This window comes from Xiphophorus couchianus, chromosome 18 (assembly GCF_001444195.1).
Source record: "Xiphophorus couchianus chromosome 18, X_couchianus-1.0, whole genome shotgun sequence".
NCBI lineage: Eukaryota > Metazoa > Chordata > Actinopteri > Cyprinodontiformes > Poeciliidae > Xiphophorus > Xiphophorus couchianus.
The window spans coordinates 5,741,499-5,760,541 of NC_040245.1; the positions used below are offsets into that span (position 1 = coordinate 5,741,499).

Here is a 19,043-nt window from a genome sequence, read left to right on the forward strand (position 1 = left end):
TATCAGCATTCAACATCTTCATCATTATCTTGATTAAGACTTGATTTAACCTGTAAAAACTGCTAATAAAATATGCATAAAATATACATATACATAATAATTCATGGTTATGCTTTTACATGAAAACATACAAAGTAGTACAAATGGCAAACATCTTAATGAATCAAACTGAAATGGCTTTTACTTTGAAGACTCAGTAGTGTCCTTTCATTGACATAATTAACACCTGTTTAAGCCCCATGCTCACATTGTCCTCTCCTTTATTACAAAGCACAATATCTAGGATTTAAAAGGCTTTTCTTCTGCTTAACTCGAGTCAGGAGATTTGCAAGGTCATTAGGAAACCACCTTCTATATCTGCTTTTCAGATCTTTGCAAAAATAAATAGAGAAACAATATGTAGTGAGTGCATGAATATGAAAAATATTCCAAATCAATTTAAACGGATTTTGTTTATTTGAAGAACCATAAATATCTTGATTCTAGCTTACAGTGAGCGAATAAGATGTTATGAATTATTAATACCCAACGGTCCTCTGGTTAATAAATCAAATGCACGTTAAATTGTTCCTTGATGGCAAAGTTGAGTAAAAAAAAAAAAACAATAGAACTTTAAAGCTGCCCTTCATTCAGTATGAAACATTACCATAAAAAAACACTCACTTATATGGTGGCTCAGGTGGGACAACAATAATTTTATACGGTAAAAGTATTTTTTTAAATCTTTTAATTATCAACAATTTATTTTTTCTTTTTTTAAGTTGGTGTTTGTTATTCATGTGAAATAACCATAAGACTACAAAAAGAGATATGAGCAAAAGATTTTGTTTTCATTATTGGAAATATTTACAAGGAGTAAAACAGCTGTGGTCTTTAGATGTGTAGTTTTATTTGCCGTTTGTTTAAGTGGTGCATCAGCCAGACAATACTACTGTATAGCCATCTGGGTGCAATTTAGCTTTCTTTGCAGTAGCCGGTAGCTAGCTGGAGGCAGAGGACTACTCCTGTTTTTTTTTTCTTTCTCCAGCTTATAATGAAGACAAAAATATCCTGAAAAAATCTTGCTGGCTTAGTTATTAAGTCCAAAAGTCCAGATGAATTTGACATTTATTAATGTTGTGATACTCTGTGATTTTTGCTTCTGTATACAGTGAAGCATCTGACATGCTACATTTACGAGATCATCAAAATACAGAGTCAAGAAACTGTTCTCATGTGCAGTTTTAGTGGTATTTTTTTAATTTTAAATCAATGATTAAAATCAGAAGTTTTATGAAAGTAATAGTTTGAAACTGTGTGCATTTGTTTTAGAATTTTATTATGTTTTTTCTGCCTCAAATGTAAAATTCAATCAATAGTCTGATACACAGAAATAAAGTTCTACTTTTTCAGGCTTACATCGTCAAACTGACTTTGTTTTGATGAAGCACTTAGTATGCTCCCAGTATTCTCCCCTATCGAAGTGAAATTGCACCATCTTGGCTCCAGAGGTGAATAAACACAAAAAGGTATGCAGTACGATTTAGATTGTGGATGCAGTTCCCACAGGCTCTGTCTGATGCTGTATAGTTACGCTGCTAACTGGGTGCATGCCCTTAAATGTGGTGTCTCGGTGGTAAATGAGAGCCAAAAGTACATTTTTTCCATCCAGTAAACCCCCTTGGCCCACCTCCAAAGCATCATCATGCGCTAAGGCAGCACATAACAAAAGAGCAGGGCTACTGAGCCCAGAGGAAAAGCCGTTGCTGGTGCACTCAGTGTTTTCCTTGGAGCAGTGACCGTAACAGCCTTATTGGTAACTTACTGGAAACGCACTACTTTCAGCCACTGACCTGTAAGTTAAAAGAAAAGTACATGGTTTTCTTTGTTTTTCTAGGCTCTAATATCTGCTACGCTTAGAAGGGATCTTATAAAATTTCCTTTTTCTATTTTCAAACTTGCACCCTTATGTTTTAACCATGCTTATTGCTACTTGGTGAATAAGAGTGGAAATATAAAGAAAAGTAAAGGACTATTGTAAGAAGATGTCAAATAGTGAGGTGAAAATGACTGGATTAAGTGATGTTAGAAAAGAAAAGACCTTCAACAAGCCTTGGAAAATGTGTTAGACTGTTTCAAAAATTACATAATAAGGGTTAGGGTTGGAAGGACAACATGAATTGATAAAGCTTTCAAAACTTCACAGTTCTATGTACTGAGACAAAAGTGATTTTAGTGAAACACAAACAAGAAAATGACAAAATTACAGGTCTTAATATAGCAAAGTTTTTCCAAACCATGACATATTAATCTCTGTTCAGTATGGTGGTATAAGATATTTTTCCTGAAGCGCAATGATTTAATTTGATGATCCAAAGTATGTTATCTGGTGTCCAAATAAATTAGCTTTAGACTCATCAGTCCAAACATTAATCCAGAAGTCCTGGGTCGTTAGCTGCATTTTCATTACAAATGTGCACAAAACCTTTTAGGTATTAAAATAGAAACAAGTAGGGAACCAAGAACACCACAAGAGTAATCTAGAACTAGAACAGCGGTCTTCAAATTCAGACCTAGCTGGTCGCTATCCTGCAACTTTTAGATGTGTCCACAGTGCAACACACCTAAATAAAGTGGCTAAATCACCTCCAGAGTACACAGTCAAGTTCTCCAGAGTCCTGAGAATGATTTCATTATTTCTCTCAGGTGTGACATAACAGAGATGCATCTAAAAGTTGCAGGACACCAAACCTCGAAGACTGGATCTGAGGACCCCTGCTCTAGAACTTCTGTAGTTGACTGATTGACAAATACTAATATTTCTTCAGTAGCATTGACATTAAAGTCTCTGGATGTTTTTGTGTTGTTAGAAGAACTGTAGTAACAAGTAAGCAATTTTTTTAGTGCCAATGTATGTATTCCATTTTTCCTCACCATCTAAAAATATATCATTTTGGTTACTGTGTTAATTCTTGACTCCAAATGTACATACACTATGTGAGTGTATAAAGTAGGTTTGTGAGGTGAATGTATGAATGAACTGATCTCACTTTAAATATAAGACAGACTGTATTGGCAGACGGAAATGCCCAGATGGTAAAGCGCAGACACAAGTTTGGTTTTTTGTTTTTTTCCCCTTTTTTTTTAAAGAGTGCTGCTACGTTAGGAGCAACACATGCTGCATTTCAACCAATACCAGAGCCTTCATCTGTCTAGATCTTTTCCTCCTCCTCACTTTGGTCAAGGGTCATATTTATGTGTTGAAGGCTGTGCTTGAGAAATGCAACTTGCCTGAAAATGAGCTGTGTAACATTTAGATGCTCATTTATTTGCCTCGTGTTGAGACAGGGACAGCTGTTTACACTTTTTCATAAATGCTATTCGCCGGCTTGGATTATCCATCAAAATCATTATTAAGGTATTATTTTACCCTTTTTTGCTTACATTCTGATTTTTTTTTTTTTTGCATGGCAGTAGATCTTTCCAGCCACCCTTGAGTTTTAAAAAAAAATTTTATCCAGAATTTCAAAGAAAGAGTTTAAGCTTTTACCATCCAAATTTTCATCTTTCAGACTAAAATGATTGTGGCTGTGATGATTAAAGCTCAAACCTAATTTGACTGCCACAGCATAGAAGGGTTTTATGATCTGTGTCAGTAATTGCTTGCTTTTATAACAGCCAGCAAGATGGGCTAGTTTATGAAACCCCAGTGCAATTGCTCCGAGTACTTTGAATATATTGAGGTAAATAAGCTGTTCTTCAAATTCAAGTCATGCACTTTTTCATTTAATCCAGTGATTCCTAAAGATTTGATTGCTTATTAAGACCCCCATTGAAAAACTTTTCCTAATTGAACTGGCTCATTGTAGTTAGTAAATTCATGCATAATATCATAGGTCTCCTATAATACAACATACCAGTGAAATTTTTGAAGCTCAGCCTCTAGTTTGTATTTTTCACCCCTGAACTTTAGGGGCTATAAGTCTCTAGCAGACATTTAATATTAAATTCTCTGAGCAGATAAGGCAGATCGATTTATTTCTCCCCCGAGGCTTAACAAAAATAAAAGTTCATTCACTTTTTTATTTTTCCAAAACCTCCTGCTCCCCCAGCCACACAGCAGTTTTTCTATGATGGCTTTTCCAACTGACCTCTGAGTGAAAGTGCTGAGTTGTCCACTAAAATCAATAACTTTAGCTTACAGTGCTCGCATTTGTGGCAGAACTGAACTGAATTGTAGTTGCCATGCAACTAGTAGCTTTCTTCAGGATGTCATTTCTAATCTGACATACAAATGTTACATGGGAGCAGTCTGAGACAGCAGACAAGCAGCATCAAACTTTAAGTATGTCTTCACAGCAACATTTTGTTTTCTGTCCACTGGACTGTCACTCCTGGATGTTGTTCAATTCCCAATGTAAGCTGTGCATCTTCAGAGATGCACAAAAATGTTTGCGTTTTTCATTAAATTTATCATCATATATTTTTTTCTACTTCTGTCCAAATTCGGCATGTCTTTATAGAGCTGCATTATGAAGTGCTAGGTTAACTCAAGCGTTCTCACTCTGTTTTGGGTTAGCCTACAGATAGCTGAAACCCATTCTAAAACTGCCTATTTTAATAGTTCAAACTTGAAACATATCATAATTTGCACTGATATGCCCAGCAGAAATTGTCTTGGCGCTACAATACAAGCTAACACTAACAGTCTTCCTCCTCTTCATTTTTGAGTTTCTAGTCAACTAGCACCAGGGAAAATGAATCATTTCGGTCCTTGATTGTCTCCTTTGCAAACGTCAGCCAATAATGTGCCAAGTAACATCACACCCAGGTGTTTCAGCTTCAGTTTCTTTCAAATTTATGATATGCTTTGTGAGAAAGTTTGTGAATAGGTGATTTCTTCATATGAAAAATTTGGAATTACTTTCTCAGAAAAAATTGCAAAAAAAAAACTGTCATCTGCCAACCAAAATGCTCATTGATTATTTGGTTTCCAACATGTTTCAATGTTTCCAGTGAGCCTTGTCCAGACAAGAGAACAAAAGTTTTTTCTCCTGCTTCATGAACATTGACTAATGTTGATTATGTTTGAGATGCTCTCCGTACAAATTTCCCAGACAGCTGAGAACTGGCAGTGCAGGGTACGTGACATAAGAAGGCTTACACAGTCTCTATATGTGAATCTAATAAGGCCAAAAAAAACCCAAATACTTGTTTTTGATTGATAGGTTAAAATCCAGACCTTTTTTGAACAACAGAGTTTATGAGCACCTATAAAGCACTTGTGCTGGAAATGCTCATGATGAAAGGTTCTGACTGTTAAAAGCTGGTTGTACAAATCAGCCTACACAGTTCATTTAGGAGTGAGACAGATGTAATCACAGATGGTGGATTAACAATAGATATTGGGAGGGAAGTCTCCTGCTACTGATCATTTAAAAATAACCATTTCCTTATCATCCTGGTACTTTGGATAGAACAAGATTGGGACAATACTAGAGTTAATGCCTTATTGTAACATTATTGCAGCATTATATACGGTAAACTTAGATAAAGGCAAAATCCTGGGTTTTTACAGAGTCTGCACCCTAGTTCACTGAATAGTTCCAGAGATCAACACATGCTTTGAGGGAACATTAATAATCATACCCGAGTTTCTACCTGTAGTTTAAAATATTCCATCCATGTAGCAACTGCAACCCCCGAAGCAACTTTAGAGACAGCAATGGATATTAGATTAGATCATGTTAGATGACTTAAACTACCGCAAAATCAAGAAGAGCAGTCATTCCGACAGAATACACTGCAAGAACTGTACAGATATTTCTACAAATGTAATGATGCTCTGAGAAAGTCAACAGAGATGTTTTCCAAAGTAGTATTTTGATCAATGCACAAAGCATAACAGCTTCTCGTAAAAGGTTTTTTATCAAAATATTCTCGTCATTTCCACTGAAATATGCACCCAGGATAAAATGTCAAGTTGACTTGAGAACAGATTATATATACAGTATATATTCATTCAAGTTCCTGCTGGATGTTGTCACTTTTTATCCTGGATGTTGCTCCTTGGTGGGAGTCTGAAATTAATTCTTCAAACATATTCTGAGATTATATGCTTTGGGTCACGCATGGTTGACTGGCAGGAGTGTCAGCTGATATGATGACTGCTTGTCACACATCAGCTTCACCTAAACCACCTCTACAAAATGTTGGATTTTCTAGCAGACAGGTCATTTTCTGGCAGACAGATGAGTCAGTATCCTGTTGTTAGAGGCTTGACAGGGAGTAATCTGAAGAGATGGAGTAATGACAGACTGTGCCAGGTTTAAAAGTGCTGCTGCAAAAGATTTGCCTACATTTGCCTTAAAGTTCCACGGCAAAATTCATGTGTTTTTCTACAATGTCACTGTTTACTTATGCTGTACGGTGAGCTCTTCAACCTTGAAGAGTTGCTCACTGAATAAACATGTGACTCAGCTGCACAGTTGAGTCAGCAACAAATCCCACAGCTCACCTGTTACAAACTGTGGTTTTGGTGCCAACTGCCAAACCAACAAGGTTTTATGTTTTGATTCTGAGTGCGTTAGTACCAAAACAATTAACAGTACTTTTAAATTAACATATTACATTTCCATTCCAATGTCTTCTGCTGGGATAGTATGTGATCGGCCAACACAAACTGGTGCATCCTTGGGAAGTGGAAAGGAAACGATGAACGGTTTTCAAAGGTTCTGAAAAATAAAAACAAGAAATGTCATTGTGTATTTTTATGTGCATATTTCTATGATACACTGCATTACAGTAACCGTTTAGGTGTTTTGGATGCCACAATTTGTGTCACACTTAGAGACCTTAGTAAAATAGCTTTTACAAAGGTCTTGTAAAATAATAGATACAATATTATTGTAATACAATAAAATTGTACAATAATTGTATTATTGTAATACAATAGATACAATAGATTGGATGGAAAGTGTTGAACTTCTTTTTAAGTCTTACTACTGATACTAAATTGTCTGGACTTTGAGCCTTTCTAACATGGTTGATTTTCCAGCCAGAGAAACCAGCTTTCCAACGATTCAAATGGATAGTTTGAAGGAATAATTGTAAGAGACTGTGAGGAAGTACGAACTGTTGGACCTAAACACTGACCTGTCCCTGCTCAGTTCTGCTCTGATGCAGCAGACAAAAGTCCCACTAACCTTCCTTCTGTTATTTTTTTTATTTTGGCATGGAAAATAAAATAAAAATAAAATTATTTTCTGCTCTTCCAAAGTTTTGAACTTGTAATAGTCGTTTCTCTCTGCCATGATCACTGTGTTTTCTAAGCTGTAATAAGCCGCCACACATGACATGCAGTGCAGATTGACTTCTGTCTGACCATGTTAGACTCTTAACATCTTAACAGTCCTGTCAACTGATACATGCTTCAGAAATGTGGATCTGTGCTGGCCTTTATCTTGCTGAATGTCTTGAATTGTCCGGTATCAGAATAGAGGGGAAGAAAAATTGCACAACATACGTTTTAGATTTGGATCTTAAAAAAACAAAAACTAAATGCACATCATAAATTGTTTTCTGTTCTGCTACCAGGATAAGCAAGTATGGATAAAGAATGGACAGATTTTCACTTGACTTTACTAATAGTCAAACAACACAAACTCTGTGTTTGTATTATGTGTGTGCTGTGTGTGTCTTTCATTGATGAATATATGCAGAAAACAGTAGAGAACACGGCACTCTTGATTTTGTTAAATAAATATTAGTCTCCAAAATCCTTGAACTGCACAGTCTAAACAATTTTTGCATAAAAGTAACTAAAACAGCTCTGTTCCTGCTGTTCATCCTTGTTACTCTCCTATTACTGCTGAAATAGAAAGAAACCTAACTCTGCAGGTACGGTTCATGCATGGAATACATAAAGTTCATTCAGCTCAGCCATGTCATTGCTGTTTCTTGTAGCTTATTCATATTTATGTATAAAACCTTGTGGTTGTGAATACTAAGGGGGGAAATGGGTTGAGTGCACAAGGAGCATCTTCTTTCTGCAGGTTTATATTCTGCATTTTCAGAGGTTGTTTGATAAATTGCAGCTGCTGTCTTTTTTCTGTTGGCTGTTTTTATTTTTTTTTATTTTTTTTTACTCGGTGATAACGAGCAATCTCTGCTTCAGCACAAATGATACACCCTTGAGAAACAGCCTTGAGTCCATTTTGCTTCCTCTTTTGAGTGTCCTGCTCTCCGGTATTGAGGAACTTCACCCTTGTGAGTCGACAACGACTGAGAGTGCAAAGGAGGCCGAGAGATAAAAGAATCAAAGCTCTACACAGATTTTAGATGCAGAAATTCAAACTGTTTTCTTCTTTATTACAAGATATAATTACAGACTATAATCCAATTATTGGAAAAGCAGCATTATTCAATGTTCTTGTTTATCTGCCAGTAATACATCATGTCGTGATAAGCAGAGTAAAAATGATTGAATACAATTATATTTTCCGTAAACGGATAAAATCTTAATGTGGTGAGATAATTATGAGTACGGAAATATGTTATTGGGTGCTTTGTATAAAATCACAGGAAATTAGTCTGACTGAAAAACACGTAATAGACATTTTAGGGTTTTTTTTATATAAAAAAAAAATGTGTGATTAGAAGTGCTAAACTGAATTGTTTTACTGAAATACTCATTTAGTTAATCATTTTTTAATCTCATCAAAAATCCAATTGTCTAATGGATGAGCTTTTAAATTAACTTTAAGCTAATTCCATCACATATTTGAAGGATTAAAGAGATTTTGGTGCTTTATTTGTGTTTGTTTGGAGAGTTTGGTTGAGGAAAGAAAGGGAGAAAGTCAAAGAGCTGGATCACCTGGCCATGTTTGTTACCATCTTATGAATTATATCAAAGTAGACATCAATGCATGCTGCTTACAGATATTTTATGTCAACCATTTTCTTGATAAAGTTTTCCTTTAAAGAAAAGGTGCATGTCCAATAAAGCAGGTCACCAAGGTATGTAAGCCTCTTCAGTGCTAAAATAAATGAGTAGTTGCTTTTTGTCTTTCCAGCGCCGGCCTCTGAGACAAGAAAGTAGCCACCACTGGGTACGCAGTAGTCTTAATTTTGGCCTTAACACCACACCATAATCAAAATTATTTTTAGGGAATTTTGTAGAAAATATCAGATCTGGTGTTGAAACATGTTTAAATCTATGATCAGAGTTAATTCCTCTTTTAGTTTAATAATGACCTGTACCCAAAGTTTTTTATTTATGTTTCATCGGCTTCCAAATATAGACTATATTTCTTTGAAATAGGATTTGTCTGAATGTTCTGCAGGAAGTAATAAAGGTGCTCTGCTGCCCATATTTGAATGCAAAACCTTCCCTCGCTCTTTCCACATATCAAACCGTGTGTATTTATCTCTCTGCGTGAAGCCTTACTTCTTCCCTTTTTTATGGTCACTCTGCTCATTTTCATGCAGCGGTTCAGTTGATTGCTTTACCTGCTTCAGGATTTTTTTTTCTCCTGATAATGTAAAGCAGTAATGGTCTAGATTGCTTAGACATGGAATAACTCATTCATCATTTGACTTGTGCTGTGCAGTTTACTGGCATATTAAAATGTTGAACTTCAGCTTTTTATGATGAAAAGAACCATAGAAACACCAACCGAATGGGATGAAATAATTTCACTCTGGTTGGTTTGAGAGAATTTGTTGATTCAGAAATCAGCTGAAAATAATTGTGCAACCCTCTGCTACAGCATCTCATCCAGAGGGTTTGCAGTTTCGATGAAGATTGTAAAGAGAAAAGTCTGGTCAAGCCTCTTTATATTACATCCTCTGGTCATGCACTCCATTGCCTACATGGTCTAGTAGGATTCTTATTTATTGCTATTTTTGTTTTGAAATTCTGAGCCACCGAACTCGCTCTTGAGCTGCTTTTTAGCCACAACTTTGAAGGCAGCCGGCAGGTTGGAGGGCCTCTGATCTTTTTCCCCAAAGACGACTTCTCTCTCCTTCTGCAGACGCGAGGCTCAGGTATCGAGCCTCTCAAAGCAGAGCTGTGGTAATGACATTAAAGTGTTGCTCCGAGTCGAGCATTGAAAGATCGACACAAACACGGGACTCAGACTTATTCTGCAATACCATTTGTTCATGTCCATGGATTGATTTCCCGCTGACCTTCAAACGTGTGATTTACATTGAGCACGTTTTTAGAATGCTTGCTGCAAATTTCATCAGTAGTAGAAACATTCACGCAGGTACATGCTTTCAAAAAAGCCCTAATGATTATGCTTCTTTACATTATTATAAATGCATTCATAATGTATCAGTTGCTTTCCTTTAATTTGCAAAAGGAAACCTTTGGCAAGCCAGGAATTGTATTTAAACTTTTAATCTCCTCTTGTGATAGAACAACATCATCTTTGATTAATCTTTGTTCTTTCTGAATTTTAACCTGCATCACAAATTCATTTCTCTTAAACATTTGACATGCTAAGCGACCACAGTGTCTAGATTCGGCTTCTCAAATGTCAGTGTGATATTAGTGTAGGTTTATGTTGGTGTCACTGATTTCCCACTGATAACCAAACTATTTCCTGCTTCAGTTGTTAAATGTCTTATTTTCCAGTTGCCTGAAAACATTTCCCAAAGAAAACAGCAATTACTGAGTGTTATAATGAGAGGCTTAAACTGGATATGCTCAAGTCTGAATTTCTGTGCCGTTACAACAGGTGTATCTGACTAGAAATACAATAAGAATATCTTTTGTTTTCATCAATTGAGGTAATTTGTCTTGGATTTTTTTTTTTTTTTGATGTGCAGAATATATAAATAAGGAGCATATCTAAAGTATTAGATATGCACAAGTACAAGTATAAATCATTTTGTGTTTGCCTTGATTAAAATGTACCAAATGATAACTTTAAAACCAAGGATGTACCAAATCTTGATTTTAGTACCATTACAGCCCTTCCATATTTTGCTTCTTGTAGCTGCAGCGCTGCTAAGTCAGAACTAAAAATGTTGAGAGGGAGGGATTGGCAGCCAAAAGGACTTCAGACGCCACATTAGTTTTAAAAAATACATCGCTGATGACTCAAAAGTGTTTTTTAGAAAGGTGTGAGAAGCTGCTATGTTTGCAACAAAATTACTCACTGAAGGTGTGTAATTTACTGAGCATTTCTGCCTTGAATGGTTGTTAATTATTAATCAAAATGATGATGATGCTCTTGTGTGTATATGACAAATTGAGAGAACACACACAAACCTCTCAGTGTAGTAGAAGTTTGACAGTAACTAAGCCAAAATATATAATAGTGTTGTTAAATTGCCTCTAACTTTAATCATTAGCTTAATTGGGGTCTTTCTTTCTATCCTTTAGGTTATAAATTACTACCTTGTATCAACGTTTTTCAATAAGCTAATTACATCATTAGATAATTAATGCTCCATGGCTCAGAAGAGTAAAATAAGTACTCTGGACTTAGGGAGTCCAAATAGCCTGGAGTCCCTGCATTCCAGTCTGTCTTCCTGCTGCTACTGAAGGACCTTGTGAATTGACAGTCAAGCCCAGGAGTTACCTTCTGTATTATTACTTAACATTTCTTCCATCTCTCTAAATATGTGGAGAGAACACATACTGGACATCTTTCCTGCATTATTCTTCTTTCTCTCCAGTGATGCTGAGCATTATAAAGCTCACTTTGCCAACAGAAAGTCCACTGGCAGTGGACTTTTGCAACAAGCTCTACTCATATGGTTAAACTTTAGGTAACATGGTAATAAAAAAAAACCCTGACAACTGTAAATTTGTGTTTTTTTGACAGTAAGCTTTAACTCAAAGTAAAATCAGCCAAAATATGACATTCATTGGCAGCGGACCATGACATATGAACCAGGAAATGAATCAGGGGTCTCTCTCCAATCATTTATCCAAGGACGACAGAATATCATGTTTGGTTTCTATTTTGGTTTAGAATGGAAAACAGCATGTCACAAATTACTTCCATCCTTCTTAAAAACTAATGGAAGAATCTTTATTGGTTTTTGATCAAACCCATTTTATAGATGCTGACTAACTTGTTTTGCTTGTTTCTACTGGCCTTTTTATAATATGTCTTGAGGTTCATGTTTTTGAGGTTGGAAAACTTCCTGTAGTTCCCTCCATAGATTTATAATTTTTTTTATGTTAAATTTATTTTAGCAGTATGTTGATTGAAAACAAATTCTTGTGTTCAACAACAACCTGTTCAAAGTTCAAAATTTATTCAGATTCAAGTCTGGGCTTTGAATCAAGAACATGTTGGTGAAACTCCAGGTTACTTTAAACCTAAATGTGCCATTGGTATGAATTATTTTGGGCGTAACTGTAATACAATATGTTTGTCTTATTGCCATCTCTCATTGCTTTTTTTGCAAACATTCATTTCAGAACAGTGCTTCTGTAAAATGAGGATGAGTTGCACTCCCCTGGCAGACAGGCCATGACAGTCTTTGCATTTTGCTACCAGCAAAATCTCCAAATACCTCCCTCTCTTTCCAAGGGGAAAAGTTCATGAGGTTTCCCCTTCTTTCACCATCAGACTCAAAAGGGTGAATGAGAGCATTACTCAGCACTCCACATCACCGGAGAAAACTGCATGGTCTGTAGTATTTCATTAAAAAGAATTTAAACAGCAGGGACTGAAAAAAATGGTTTTGACGCAGGGATTTTGAAATCGCTATACCTTAAAACTGGAAACTAATTTTGTGCCATCTGCTGATTTAACAGCTTCATTTTTGTACATCTGAAATGGCCTTAAAACATTTCACAAGTTTTAAGCCATTAATGGCAATGACTGATGTGTTAGAATTTAAAAGTTTAGAAATAAAGCAGTAGAAAGTTGCACTGAGTTGTTTGCTGTCAAATCAATATTGAACAAAGTAAACAATCATTTGCTTTTCATCCATGCATTAGCAGTACGTTTGTCAACAAGAAAGATTCGTTGAATTCCAAATGATCTGTGATGACGGGTCTTTCTGTTGGGTGGCAATCTGAAAAACTGCAGAACAAAACCGCTTAAGGCAGCCATCACAGAAACATGGACCCGCAACGTGGCTCTACTTCAAACTGAACACCTGTGCTTGAATTGGCTGTCATCTAAGGGGATTCCAGGCTCAGTTATTATTGGACTTAACAGCTGACTTTGATAATGTGGATCATAAGATCCCACTCTCTCGGCTGGAATAGTAGACTGCTATCACGACCTCAGCTGGTTTAGGTCCTGCCTTTCAGATAGAAGTTGTTGTGTCAACACCAATTATGCTATCTCGGCAACAGCTGATTGGCTTCTTTTCTCTTTGGCGTACCTGCTGCCATTTTTGTGCTATTTTTAATAATTATTTATAGCTATACTTTATTTTATACAGATGACTGACCAATTTATTTTCTCCTAACTCATATTATGCTCTGTCTCGCTTGCTGTCGACTGTCGTAACTGAGTGTTCTTAATTGTAATTTGCAACAAATCTCGAATTATGTTGCTTCGACCCAAGTGCACCAGTATGATCCATGGTGTTTCTTTCCTTCCTGCCCCATTAAGATAACACTTTATTGCAATCTACAAAACAGTGGAAGTGTTTCGATTGTATTATTGTTTTTATAGTGCTGTGATGTATCCAGGTCTGTCTTGTAAATGAGAGTCTCAAGAGATTTTTCCTGTATAAATAAAGTATTATATAGTACAATTATCAAATTTTTAAGTGTAATTTGAAGTGTTTAAAATGGATCATAGGCATAAACATGTTTTGCTTAATTTTTATATATTTGCGCCTGTAGTCTTTCTCTCTTTCCTTCTCTTTCTCTCTCTTTCTCATGAAATTTAATCATTTTTTAGTTCTTTTAATAAAGGTAAAACTAAGGTACATGGTTCTAGTAAAGAGGAGGCTTCATAATTTCCTTTGGCGAGAGTAAAATAATGACCCAGGGACTTACATCCAAGTCACTAAATTTAATCTAGCCGGTTCCAAGAGCAAGTTATATTTTAGAAAGCGAGCTACCGTTAACAGGAGTGGTTATTGGAATTACGCAGCTGTGAGGGCTACTCAGCTGACTGTTTCTTAACTGAAAAGGGTCGTAACTTCTGGATTGGAGGTAGTTAGAGCTAGACGAATCGCTTTCGACACCAGTTTAAATAGATTATCTCTTATAGATCTCTTTTAAGGTAATACCCAGGTCTTAGAGATTTTCCGGACCTGTTAGACAGAGAACTGGTCAGTAGTCAGCCCCGGAGGGTTGTGATGAAGTGGGCGGGGCTAGCTATTGCAGGATAACGGACACGGTATACAAGCTACTCTAACTTTTTGCCATGCAGATTCAGCGGGGAGAGCTTCTAATAATGCATAATATTTACTCTTTGGCCTCCTTGTTTTATTTGTTTTTATGCTCCCTTATTAAGTTTAAAGCATGTGTGTATACATTTATTCTTGAATGAATGCACTGAATCCATCCACTAGCTGCTAGATGCTCTGTGTGGGTTGTTTTTAGCACACAAAGTCAAGGGCATGGCAGAGTGTCTTCTGGTAATTTTAATATTTAAAGTTATAAAATATAATATGATATAGGAGTAATAGTAACACCAATTTTTTGATATGGTAATGTCCAATCAGAAGTACGACCATGGAATGTAAAATGTGAGATCTGAATAGTTGCTCTGAGCTGCTTGTGTGTGAAATATTGCATCAATACTGTTTTAAAGGAGCCCCCAGGTCTAAAGTTATCAGACTGTTTTTTATTGACTTTAGACCAAATGAAACATAATGGAGCAACACCAGCAGCTGTGAATGTTCCACAAACCATCTATGGCTGTGATATCATATAAGACATGTAAACTGTGAAATAAATCAACTTTCTCTGCCTTTTTCTTGTGGTTCTACAGCCACCTGCAGAAATAAACCACTCCCTGTCAGAAACAACCAATCAGAACCGGAAGGAAGAGCTTAGCAGTGTCAAGCACACTGGTATACATGCTGCTCACACCCTCCCTGTTGCTCTCTGCTCCACTGCAGCTCCTTACCCATAGCAGATCCTGTGCAGGCTTGTTAGCATGGCCACCGATGGTGACGGATAACCAGTTTTCTTCTCATGTTAGGTCATGAGTGTGACTGACAGTGCTAAGACCTTCCTTATGGCTCTGATTGGTTGTTTCTTACCAGATGGAGTATTTCTCCTAGTGGCAATAGGACTACAGGAAAAAGGCAGAGTAGCTATTTTTTACAGATTTTCAGTGTTATATTGTACTGTCTGGCCATTGTAATGATTTTAACAAATATGTAAAAAACATAATGTTGTACAAGTTACTTACTGCAGCTGTAAGGCTGCTGGCATCAAATGTTGGTAGTGCAGCTCATTTTGACTGCCATTATACTTTATACTGATATGAATACAACACCCTGAACAGCTAACTTCTTTAACAATGGCCTTTTGTGGTTTATAATTGTGTAAGCTAATATGTGGCCATGCATATTGCATAAACGTTTCTGCTTTCTAAAGAAGTTTTATTGGTCTTATTTAAACATTCCCCAGAAATTACGGTTTCATTAGTGAAAGTAAAATATAGAAAAGTGTGTAATAAATCAGTGTGAGTTTAAATTTTTGCTTTAGATTCTTGAAATGAATGTATTTTTCAATATCATTTATTGACATGCACCTGCCTAAACCCTTTTATTTTATTGTTTCTCATGGCTAATCTTGCTTTCATGACACTACTATACATTTTTGCAGTCAACATTAACGCTGTTTTTCTGTTTGCATCTTCTTGCTTTATTCTTTGCATCCACTCTGTGGGATGACATTCATTGTGAGCACAGGTTGAGCTGAAGCATTAAAAAAAAGCTACTTGTGAGACGAGAACATCAAATTACACTCTGTGCATTGCTGTGTGGCACACTTTAAAATGAAGTCAATGAACCATTATTACTAAATCTGCAGGAAATGCAGCTTTCACAAGTCATTGAGGAATAATTGCCCAACAGCTCAGCAGTAATGTGCAAAGTTATGGAACAGAAGTGGTTTGGACATAAAGACCAAACATGGATCATGAGCTTATTCATTTATTTCTATCACTCTGCGATCATCTGAAATTGTTCTGACATCAATTGTTTGTCTACCTGCAGTATGATGCTGAAATCAGGTGCATGTGGTGGGGAGGTATGCTGTAGAACGTCCATGAAGCTGCTAAAGTTGGACGCTGAAGGGGAATTAACAAACTGACTGTAGCTGCTGAAAGAATTTAACATGATCAGAGTTTTTACCACCTTTTACCTCAGTGCCTGCATTTGCTGAAGCCCTGTTTAAGCAGTTCTTGTTGAGATTCATCACTGAGTTGAATCCAACCAGAAAAAAAACAGGGATTTGAAACAAGCTTTACTAATCCCTTGTATTAACTCATTTGGCTTCTTGAGGAGATAAGAAATATTTTGCTTTTGCTTGCAATCACATGAAAACATATCAAAGTTTGGTTTTGCTAATGATGCTTTTCGTTTTGTATCATTTTAGACCTTGGTGCTTTCAGTACGAGGACCCGGGGCGGCGTGTCGGTGCGTGAAGGCCAAGGCGTGGTGCTCATGTGTACTCCTCCTCCTCATTCGCCAGGTAACCGGAGCTTTTCTTTCACTAAGCTCCAACATAAATCAATGTCTCTATTTTATAAGAAGTCTCATCATCATGTCTTTCAGATGATGAGCAGTCAGCACAAAACTGGGACACACATTCTCAGAGTTTATGTTTTTTTGGATCATGAGAAATTGAGTGAGATGTCAGTAGCCAATTATTTACGATAGACAAATCGCACAAGATCTCTGCCCACAGCTGTCATCTGTTTTAAATTATGCAAACCCAGACACTTACAGGTTTCCTGTTCATCAGCATGTCAAGCTTTCCTAGTGATGGGAAGGTTTGCTGAGGGTTTCTGCCATTTGCAAAAGAAAAAAAAATCTAAAATTTGCAGCTCATTCTAATTGGAATCTGGGTAAGGAATTTTGTCTCTCACATCTTGCATTTTGTGCTTTTAATTTGAAAAATAATTATCATATACATGTGCGTATTTTTCTGTCCACAGTTATAACTGTGATTGACATTTAATAAAAATCAAACATGGTGCACAGTGTTATGAGGGGATAGGAGGATGATGGAAATATAGATTTTCTGCCGTCTTTAGTTTGTTGCAGCCTTGCTCCTGTAAACTGTAATTGATCCAGGTATCAGTCACAGTGACATAGTTTAAAACATTCATGCTGTGCTGCATTAAGTTGACCCATGGAGCAAAACACTCATCCAGGAACTTGCACCTTGAAGCAGTATTTTCAGAGATGCAAACAAACTCAGCAGGGCACAGTGGCAGATCTGTCATGTCCTTTCTTTCAGCTCAAAAAGCTAAAAACTCTTCTTAATATCAGAGAATTACCCATCCTGCCCTCCAGCTGACACTGCTATGCAAAAGGTTTTGCACGCAAAAGCTGTTATTTTATATTTCCCAATAGCATGTGGCATAATTGTCATGCATACACAAATTAAAATTGATCAGTGTGAGATTAGTTTTTTAATACGTTTTCACATATTGCCACAACAAACTTTAAGATCTTAATTCATTTTTTTACTGGAAGACCAAGTCTGTAAGAAGATAGAAAAATACTTAAAACTTTAGAAAGAGATAAAGGGGTTACTTGACAGCAGGTCAGTGATCTCAAACGTACAACTAGAGCTTTGGTGAAATTGTTTAGTTTAGAGCATACCCATGTTAGAATGACCTTCAGCTAAATATAATCTGTGGCAGAACTTCAAAATTTCACAGGCAACCAATTTGACTGAGATTAAACTATTTTGTAAGGAAAGAATTGTAGATGTGAAACATCAGACTACATTTTTTATGGACTTGGAGAAGGCACTCGACCGTGTCCGGTAGGGGGAACTCGGGTAGGATGGGGTAGCAGGCTTTGACATGGGTTGTTGGGCCGCTGTACAGCTGGTGTTGGAGCTGGCTCTGCATTGCTGGCAGTAAGTCGGATTTGTTTCCGGTGAGATCATTGTACTCCACCAATGTTCCCCTTTGTCATTGATTCTGTTCAGAACATTTGTGTACAGAATTTTTCGGTGCAGCCAAGGTGTTGAGGGTATTTGTTCTGGTGGGGTTAGGATTGCCTCTCTGCTTTTTGCAGATGATGTGGTTCTGTTGGCTTCATCACATGTATAGCTTTTGCTGAAGCAGTTCACAACTGAGCCGAAAAAGAGTAGAGTCCCTTCTCCGGATTGGGGAAGAGATCCTGCCCCAAGTGGAAAAGTCAAAGTATCTCTGTCTTCACGAATGAGGGAACAATGGAGCAGGAGATTGAGATTACAGATGCAACTGGCGAAAATGAGTTTGCTCCACATTGAGAGGAGCCGGTTGGGGTGGCTCAGGCATCTGGTTAGGATACCCTCAGGGAGCCTTTCTAGTGAGATGCTCTGGACACGTCCCACTGGGAGGAGACCCTGACGAAGACCCAGGACACCCTAGAGGGGCTGTGTTTCTTGCCTGGACTGGGAACGCTTTGGGATACCCCCAGAGCAGCTGGTTCAAGTGGCTGGGGAGAGAGAAGTCTGGGCTTCCCTAGTTAGGCTGCTGACCCCACAACCCAACCCAGGATGAGCGGAAGACAGTAGATGGATGAGATGTGCAAAGCTGGTAGACACATATCCCAGAAGACTGGATACAAATGCACAGGATTAATATTTAAACTAATTACTCTTGTTTGAGGAAAATAGATTTTATTACTTGGATACTCATCCATGATTAGGTTTTATGTAAATAATTCACACAAAATGTTTCTCTTCTAGAAATCTTTGTCTTAATTTGTTGAAAAAAAGACAAATCTGCCACTCTGAGCAGTTGATGTTTTATATTAATATCATCTGTTTATAGATTTCATTTCTAGTGAGAATTACATTAACAAAATAAAGAATATTCAAACAAAAAAGCTATATTTTGATTGGACAGAAGCATTGAATGTGCCACTTTGATGAATGTTCTTGTGAG

The 19,043-nt window shown here is 36.9% G+C and overlaps 1 protein-coding gene across 2 annotated transcripts in view; it reads left to right on the forward strand.

Moving 5' to 3' along the window:
• Positions 1 to 19,043, forward strand: part of cntn5 (contactin 5) — a 148,709-nt gene that overhangs the window by 60,993 nt on the left and 68,673 nt on the right. For both annotated transcript variants that reach the window (XM_027999310.1, XM_027999311.1), the window contains exon 6: positions 16,529 to 16,624. In XM_027999310.1, coding sequence (XP_027855111.1) covers positions 16,529 to 16,624 — 96 coding nt within the window. The remainder of the gene's footprint in view (positions 1 to 16,528; positions 16,625 to 19,043) is intronic.